This window comes from Octodon degus, unplaced genomic scaffold, assembly GCF_000260255.1.
Source record: "Octodon degus isolate 3935 unplaced genomic scaffold, OctDeg1.0 scaffold00035, whole genome shotgun sequence".
In the NCBI taxonomy this organism is placed as follows: Eukaryota; Metazoa; Chordata; class Mammalia; order Rodentia; family Octodontidae; genus Octodon; species Octodon degus.
Genome location: NW_004524611.1, coordinates 6,660,347 through 6,669,522, shown reverse-complemented (window position 1 = coordinate 6,669,522; position 9,176 = coordinate 6,660,347). Strand labels below are relative to the sequence as shown.

Here is a 9,176-nt window from a genome sequence, read left to right as displayed (position 1 = left end):
TTTTTGAGACAGTCTCAGGAAAGAGAATTCTATCAGAAATTGGAGTACATGCTGTGTGTGTGTGTGTTCCATTCTGACAAATTTTTGTTGATGTCCTAAGATGTTAGGTAAGGCTGAATTTAAAGGTGGTGAACTAATTAATCTGATGGAGGAAATTTCAAAGCAGTCTAATATCCAGGCTGTGGCATGGGGGCTGCTGGCTGCATTTAGTCAGATTTGCACTAAAAATCAGGAGCCACAATCAGAGTTGAATGATGTGAAATATGGTCAGACAAGGCACCTGTGAAGTGAGGGTAAAGGAAAGTGGGGGTGACTTGAAAGATTAGCACTAAAGAGAACCCAAGTACTTTGCATCAGAAAATAGAAAAGATGCCTTGAGGGCATCTCATTTCAGCAAGGCCCCACACACTGTAGGCTCAAGGATGCAAAACTAAAATTTCATTTGAGAATTCCTGAGATTCCTGCTCATTTGGGGCCACCTAGGGAAGGGCATCCTCAAGTCAGCCATTCAGGAATTCAGAGGCTGCTGCAGCCATGGTCCACAGGGGCTCCAATACTGTTTAAGCTGGCAGCTAAACTTGGTGTCATCCACATAAAACTGTTTTTGTTCAGGTATGCTGAATGCAAGTGCTATGGAGTCACAGAGGCTTCCACCCGGATTTGTGGGGGAGGCTAGACAACAAGATGTTACAAGGTCACAATTTCTGCCAGAAACCCATGGTAGGGCAATGCCACAAGCTGTGAAAGTCAAGCCAAAAGTGCAGCGGAGACCCCAGGAAGTTGCTGAGAACATGGAACATCTGCTGAGGAAAGTTGCAGGCAGTGAACTGAGTGATCCCAGGAAAGGCCTGGTGGATGCAACCAGCAAGAACACAAGGGCAGGGCTGCTCAAGCCCTTTGGGGCTCATCTTACCACAACTTGCCCTCAGTGCTAGATATACAGCTATGGGATTTATGTCTACCTTGCTGGATTTCAATCTTGCTTCAGTCTGATTTCTACCTATTCATCTCTTCCTCTTGTTTGAAATGGGAATATTTGCCCTATACCACAGTATTTTGGAAGTGTTTAATATTTTTTATTTTTATAGAGGCTTACAGCTAAGAGTCTGCCTTGAGTCTCAGAGACTTCAGACTTTAATTTTTCAGCAACGCTGGAATTAAGACTTTGGTGACTCTTAGAAATGGATTAACAAATTCTGCCTAATAATTTGGACATATCCAGGCATGGTAGAACACACCTGTATTCCCACACTTGGAGGCTGAGGCAGGAGGATCATTATGAGTTCGAGACCAGCCTGAGCTACAAAGTGAGCTCAAGGCCAGCCTTAAGACCCTTTCTCAAAAAAAATAAAATAAAATAAAAAAATAAATAAAAAATGGAAACGAGCCTTTTAGGGGCCAGAGGTAGCATGTTACCATTAGATCTCCAATGTTGCCCAAAAGGTTCACATTTGGAGGTCGGGTCTGGCTAGAAAGGGTAGGTCCCTGGAGGCAGGACTTCAGTGTATTCGAGTCACCAGCACTTCCCTTCTGTACTTTCTGGCCATTGTAAAATGAACAGCTTTCCTCTACCACACATTCTAGCCAGGCTGTTTCTGTCTTGGAGCCTGCTGAGCATGAACTGAATCCACTGAACCTGTAAGCCAAAGCAAACCTCTCCTTCTGCAAGTTCTGGGAGTCAGGGATATTGTCTCAGTGGGGGGAAAAGGTGACCAATAGAAAATGTGGAGGGATGCAACCACCATGATAACATAGTAATTTAAGACTATCCTTGCAGGGCTGGGGAGATAGCTCAGGAGCATAAGTGCCTGCCTGGTAAGTGCAAGGTCCTGAGTTAGATCCAAAAATAAATAAATAAATAAATAAAATAATAAAATAAAATAAAATAAAATAAAAGACTACCTTGCATACTAGTGTGGAACCCTATTCCCCTAATCATGAAGAAGCACACAGTATGATGGCCCTACCCAGAGAGAAGGAACTAGGCAGCCAGCAGTAATCAGCCATTAAGAATCCAGGCTCTAAGTCTTTGAGGAAACAGATCCTGCCAAAACCTGAAGGTGTGTGGAAGATGTTCCCCAGTTAAGATTCCAAATGAAGAAGCATGTTGTGGCTCCTGGCATCCGAAGCCATCCAGGGCCCGGGCCCCATCGTGTGGGTTAGGGATAGCTGGCCATGGCCCTCCACTATCCCATGGCCGTGGGCCTCAACAAGGGCCACAAGGTGACTAAGAATGTGAGCAAACCGAGGCACAGCCGCCGCCGCTGCAGACGTCTTACCAAACACACCAAGTTCTTGCGGGACATGATCCGGGAGGTGTGCGGCTTCACCCCCTACCAGCGCGCCATGGAGCTGCTCAAGGTCTCCAAGGACAAGCGCGCCCTCAAGTTCATCAAGAAAAGAGTGGGACGCATATCCGCGCCAAGAGGAAGCGTGAGGAGCTGAGCAACGTGCTGGCCGCCATGAGGAAGGCAGCTGCCAAGAAGGACTGAGCCCCTCCGGAATAAAGCTTTGCACAAAAAAAAAAAAAAAAAAAGATTCCAGATGAAAGTGCAGTGTGGCTGTCATCTTGGCTGCAGCTTTTTGAGATCTTGAGCAGAGGACCTAGCTGAGCATCCTCAGAATCATGAGCACCAAAAACAGGTAGTAAATGTTTGTTCTCTTGAGTTAACACACTGGTGGCTATTTCTTTCACAACAGTAGAAACCTAATGACCCACATAAATACATCAAAGTGCAGAAACTTTGAAGTTAGCTACTTTGGTTGTTCTTGACATCATCATTCACACTGGTTCTATGGTGTTCTGCCCCCCACTCTCAGGCCCACCATCTAAGGGCACATGTGACCATACGTTGTGTCATCAAACAGGAATGTCTTTCAACCTAAGTACTATTAGTTCCAGGTCTGTTTCTCCTTGTGAGAACTTTCCCAGACATGCCACAACCCCGCATACCGTGAGCAGAGCTGTGACACACATTTAGCTTAAAAGATCTGCTAAAGGAAATAGTCTGAGCAAATCACAGAAAAGCTCAACCAAGATAAATCCCTACATCACTATATAGATGTAACAAAACCAAATTGAGACTATCAAAAGGGGAAAAATAGCTGTTGTGCAGGAAACAAGACTCTGAGAGCTACAACCAATGTAATACATAGCTTCTGAAATTACAATCACTGTCACCAACATGGATAGATCATATGCTATTTTTTAAGCACCAGGAAATACTTTTTAGAAAACTTACTCAAATAATTTACTATACATAATGATCCTTTGAGACAGATTCTACTATTACTTCTTTTTAAACATGTAAAACAGGAGCCCAGAGTGCTTACAGTGAAATCACACATGTAGTAAGCGGAATCAAGATGAACAGTACTCCCCCAACTACTGTGCATGCACATAACACTCCATCACTGAAAATGCGAACAATGATTGCTCACTTTTGCAGCGCTTGGTACACATTCTCACACCATGCTGGCATCTCCTTACACATACAATAAGAATGAAGAACAGAATAAAAGTCCCTTTGATCACAGCTGTTGAAGCTAATTCAAACTGAATCTATTAACAAATATGTGCCTGATTTGTGCACTTTTATGCAAACAAGTTAAAATACTATTATTCTATGCTTATTGCCAAATTTAAGGGAGAAATTCTTTGCTATTTAAAAGTTTGATAATAAGCATATGTACACAAAGTGCACAAAAAATATGCAGTAGACTTTTTCATCAATATACTAAATGGACTAAGTGCCTGCTTTGGCAAGTGCAGGGACCAGGATTCAATCTCTAGTCTTGCATGCTGAGATGGCCCCAACCCTGGCTGAGCTGGTGACCAAGTCCAGGCATGGTGGCACACCATCTGTAATCTCAGTGCTGGGGAGGCTGAAAACAGGAGGATCACTATGATTCCAAGCTGTGTAGTAAGACCCTGTACCAAATGCATAAATGGAAAAAAATCAATATAGTAAAATACAGAGAAGCTAATGACAGTGTGGAGAAATCCCGCTATTGTTTGGATAAGACTAGCTGCCAAAGGTTTGTGTGCTGTGTGGAGGATTGGTTTTTAGTGTGGTGATGTGGGTGATCCTTTAAAATATTGGGGCCTGGAAGATGAGGGATAAGGAGGTCACTGGAGGTGGGGCACTTAAGGGCTTTAAACTGCCCTTGCGGCTAGTCCCTTTCTCTATGGCTTGTTATAAGGCAGGGTTACACGGCATGTGCAGCCCTTTCTGTGCATGGCTGCTTTCCACCTTCTTCAGTGTACGGTGACAGTCAATGGTGCTGCTGGCAAGCGCTGAAATGATGGGGCCACCTTCTGTCAGACCTTCAGCCTCTAAAACAACGTGCAAATTCAAGTGATTTAGTAGAAATTTTGAAGCCTGAAGTATTTTGCCACAACAAAAAAATCAATTTGCTAATTTAAGTCACAGTATTTATTAATAGTAAATGAACACCACCCCTAACTCTAGATTCCAATAAGGAAAATTTCTAACATAAAATACTCTTATGTGTAAACTAAGTATTGTTGAGGAGGCTATTCCATGATCTGCAGGCTGGGTAGCTGCACTCCAGGCCTCTTCCCATAGGCAAAGATAGCTTGTCCCAACCACAATTGTAACAAAAAGTCCTCCAGAAACAGTGAAATGCACCCTGGCAGGCAATGTAACCACTCATATTTCATTGGGATATTATGAAATACCCTTTTATATCATATTTAATATTTCTATTTTAAAACTTAGATCTCCATTAGATAAAGTTGGCATTTTTCCTTCATTGCAAATTCTGATACATAAATTATACATATAAAAAGCCATCACATAGAGAATATAATTTTTCTTCAACTCTCAAGTGGTATCACTGCCCAATAAAGATATTCCCAAATTTGTTCCACTATTTCTATAGCTTCACATTCTTTTTAAAAATATTATTCCAATAGCTGACTTGGGGTTGAAAAATGGCAACATTGAGTTTTCCTCTGTATATGTATTTTTGATAAAAGAACTAAGTTACTGGTGGCACATTGCAATCACACAAAAAATGGAACAACAGAGATTTACTTCTCCCTGCTATAAAAAAAAATTAAGGGTACAGGTATACAGCTGGAAAGATCTTATTCTCTTCATGTCTTAACTCACAGTGACATTTTTTTTTATTTCCCAAGGTTGTCCTGACTCACCTGCACCTCAGTTTTCAAGACATGAGAAATTAGAGAAGTGTATGGCCACTGTCTTTTATGTTGCCAGGCTTGGACATAATGCTCATCACTGTCCATATTCTCCAAGAACCTCTCCATTAGCTAGTGATAACCAAAAGTTAAAGCCAGAAATGAAGACTGCATTACAGAGAGAATAAAATGGTTTTAGGAGACATAAGTAGTCTCTGCAATGAAGACTTTGCCATTAATCAAAGTGGGATTTCTGAGGAAATGATTCTATATTCGTGGTTGTCTCCCATGTAAGCATTTTAATGCTTGTTATGAATTTCAGAAAGTTTTCATCTTCAAATACATTCATAGGGCTTCTCCCAAGTGTGGTCATCTTATGTTTAATAAGCTTTAACTTCTGCTCAAAATTCTCTCCACACTGATTACATTCATATGGTTTCGACTCACTGTGATTTTTCTTGTGTTAAGTGGAGTCTAATGGAAGAAACTTCCATATTGTTGTTGTTTATATGGTTTCTGCCCTTTGTGAGAACCCTGATGGACTGTGAGGCTTGACTTTTGGCCAAAGGTTTTTCCACACTCATTACACTCAAAAGGTTTTTCTCCTGTGTGGGTTCTATGATGCCTACTAAGGTTTGATTTCTGGGAAAATGTTATTCCACATTGGTTACATTCATAAGGTTTTTTCCCAGTATGAATTATCTCATGTTTACTGAGATACGATTTCTGCCCAAACGTTTTTCCACAATCATTACACTCATAGGGTTTCTCTCCAGTGTGAGTTCTCTGATGCTTCCTAATGTAGGACTTCTGGCAAAAGGTTTTACCACATTCACTACATTCATAGGGTTTCTCACCTGTGTGAGTTCGCTCATGTATAGTGAGTGCTGGCTTATGGTAAAAACTTCTCCTACATTCTTTACATTCATATGGTTTCTCCCCCGTGTGAATACACTGATGTGTTCTGAGGTTTGACTTCTGGCCAAATGCTTTTCCACATTCATTACATTCATAGGGCTTCTCTCCTGTGTGAGTTCTCAGGTGACTGGTAAGGTTTGACTTCTGGTGAAATGTCTTTCCACACTCATGACATGCATAGGGCTTCTTCCCAGTGTGAATTACCTCATGGATAGTGAGAGTTGATTTCCGGCTGAAGGTTTTTCCACATTTATTGCATGCATAAGGCTTCTCCCCTGTATGAATTCTCTCATGGACAATAAGGTCTGACCTGTAGCTGAAAGATTTCTCACACTGATTACATGCATAAGGCTTCTTCCCTGGATGTTTATTCTGATGTATTATAAGGTCTAATTTAGTAATGAAGTTTTTCTCACATTCACCACATTCACAGGATTTCTGCCTTATGTGTGTCTGATGTGTAGTGAGATCACAGTTTCTATAAAGAGTTTTCTTCCCTATCTTAGCAATGAGAGCTGATTTCTCACAAGCTTTCCCAGATTCGTTATGCTCCCAACACACTTGCCCCACAGGAACCCTCTTATATGTAATACATTCTTTCAATAATTTAGCCTTGTTGACAAAGGCTTTCCATTGTGCGCTAGACTGAAAATCCTGCTGCCCAGTCAGAATCTTGGAATGCTGACCAAAATACTCAAGATACCTCAGGGATTTTCCCGTTATATTACACAAATGAGATTTCTCTGGAGTATCCATCTTACATGGCTCACTAGGGAGATGTGTGTTGTGACAAACATTTTCTTCAGGTTTCAAAACTGAATAGTTTTCATTATTTATAATCAAATCTGAAATATGGCTAGAGTTCAAATCAAAAGTATTTCTTAATTGAACTTGGTTTTCAGTTGATATGTTCTTGGTGGTGATTACAACTTGCCACAGATGTCTATCTCCACTTTGGTGACTCGTCTCAATTATGTCATCCACTTTCTGGACATCTAAAATCAAAAAAGATCATATACATCAATAACATCTAAGTATTTTCTATGGAATGCCTATGGTAAAATGAAAGAGATTCTACCTTACTGGGGTAAGGTTCTAATGAAGTTATAATGGTAACTGGTTTATAATGTATAGCTTTTCTTCCTAAATAATGCATTAGATTGTACTACTAGATTTTCTAGTGTTAAACTGCTTTTCTTTTTTTTCTATAACAGGATTAGATTTGGGGAAAATGTAAGAATCTATTTAACAAATTAAAAGGTGGTAATACACATGCAAATGCCCTCCTTAAAAACTATGTAATGCACATGTCTGATGGATGCAGACCAGCTATCCTCAGACCTGTGATCTGGGGTAAAACTGATCAAGAGCTGAACAGAGCCAACATCTACTCAGCTCATTTCTTCCCAGTCTCATAACCCAAAAAGCAGGGACTAACCTGGGGAGCTCAGATGTGGGGATTCTTCTCTCATCCATGGCTCTGCTCCTTGCTCTAGTTTAAAGATCACTGCAGGTTTAGTGATGCAATGGCCTGTTAATGGGAAGTAATATATTTGATAAAGTGCTATGTCAGGTTTTGTGCAGAAAGAAAAAAACTCAGCTTGAAGTGCTGCTTAATCAAGATGTCAGGGTGAACCCTTCATTAGAGAAAGGGGAACACTCACGTTCTTCATGAACTAAAAGTTTATACCCAATAGCATTGAATCTTGCTAGTGCTCACATACTTACTAAGGAGACACTTGCTCCTGAGAGTGATGGGGATTTCACTCACCCAACAACACCAGGCTGCGGTAGGTCTCCAGCATCACGTCCTTGTACAGGGTCCTCTGAGCATCATCTAGGTCCTGCCACTCCTCGCAGGTGAAGTCCACAACCACATCCTCAAATGACACCAACACCTGTAACAGAATATTTCTTGCTCATTAGCTCTGGTTACAAGAGAATGTAAAGTTCTGACAGTGGGAGTGGAGGTAGGTGTTCATAACACATGCAGCTTGCTTTGTATTTCACATTGTAGGAGAAAGGAAAGTCAAAAGACCTATTATATATCATACTTTTTAAAAAAATTTTATTTATTTATTTTTTTAACGTGTGTGTGTGTGTGTGTGTGTATGTGTGTGTGTGGCCAGCTCAGCCCACCAGGGGGCGGGGCGGGCTGGCATGTGGTGCTGGGGGATTGAACCGCGGTCCCTGTGCTTTGCCAAGCTTGTTCTAAGTAGGTGCTTTAGACCACTGAGCCATCTCACCAGCCCATCATACTTATTTCTTAATTACTAAAAATACTATGAGAAAATTTACCTTAAAAATCTAAAAACTGGGGCTGGTTTTAGATTTCTACTAGGGGAACTCATTACAGACTGTGTGATTCTGCCTTTACATTTGATTATATTCCAACAGAAAACAGTTTTGTCGCCTGTCAATTTTTAATTACATTAAAGTTGAAAGCATTCACATGGCATCCCACTCTCTCCCTTCTACATGTCACACAACTGCCTCATTTACTTCAGGTGAGCACTGCCACGCCTCAGATGGCAGCGTAAAGAATGTGGTCCTGGCAGAGCAGAGAGGTTAACTGAGCAGCTCTGCATCTCAACAGTCAGCTCCTAGTGAGACATGATGACCTCCGTCAGGACAAAGAAGTGAAAGTACACAGAGGCAGGCTGGGGAGATAGCTCAGTAGAATAAGCACTTGCCTGGCTAGCACACGGTCCTGAGTTCAATCCCCAGTACCGCAAAAAAACAAAAAATAAAAGAAATTACACAGAGGAAAAGAATTCTACAACAGACTCTATGGAGAAGAAAGAGAATAACAATATCTTGCTGAAGAAAGTATAGGGATATTTTCCGGAATGGCCAGATAGCTCAGTGGATTAAAATGCCTGCTTAGGCAGATGCAGGGACTGGGGTTTGACCCCTGGTTTGCCATATCAGCCCAGCCCCTGGGTTTACTGAGATGGCAACTGAGACTGGGGATGGTGGTACATGCCTGTAATCCCTGCACTGGGGAGAATCACTATGAAAACAGGAGAATCATTACAAGTTGGATCTGTGTAATGAGACCTTGTACCAAATACATTAAATAAATAAATAA

At 41.3% G+C, this 9,176-nt stretch overlaps 1 protein-coding gene across 4 annotated transcripts in view; it reads right to left on the bottom strand.

The window, feature by feature from the left end:
• Positions 1-4,103: 4,103 nt before the first annotated feature.
• The window catches only part of LOC101584521 (zinc finger protein 717), a 13,468-nt gene continuing 8,395 nt past the window's right edge, over positions 4,104-9,176 (bottom strand). Inside the window, exons 3-6 of one of the 4 annotated variants that reach the window (XM_023714351.1) lie at positions 7,857-7,983; positions 7,524-7,616; positions 6,025-7,080; positions 4,104-4,336 (exon numbers count right to left, since the gene is read on the bottom strand). In XM_023714351.1, the coding sequence (XP_023570119.1) occupies positions 4,197-4,336; positions 6,025-7,080; positions 7,524-7,616; positions 7,857-7,983 (1,416 nt within the window). In that variant the 3' untranslated portion in view covers positions 4,104-4,196. Of the gene's footprint in view, positions 4,337-5,097; positions 7,081-7,523; positions 7,617-7,856; positions 7,984-9,176 lie in introns of those variants that run through there. The other 3 variants (XM_023714352.1, XM_023714350.1, XM_023714349.1) reach the window with 3 other exon arrangements.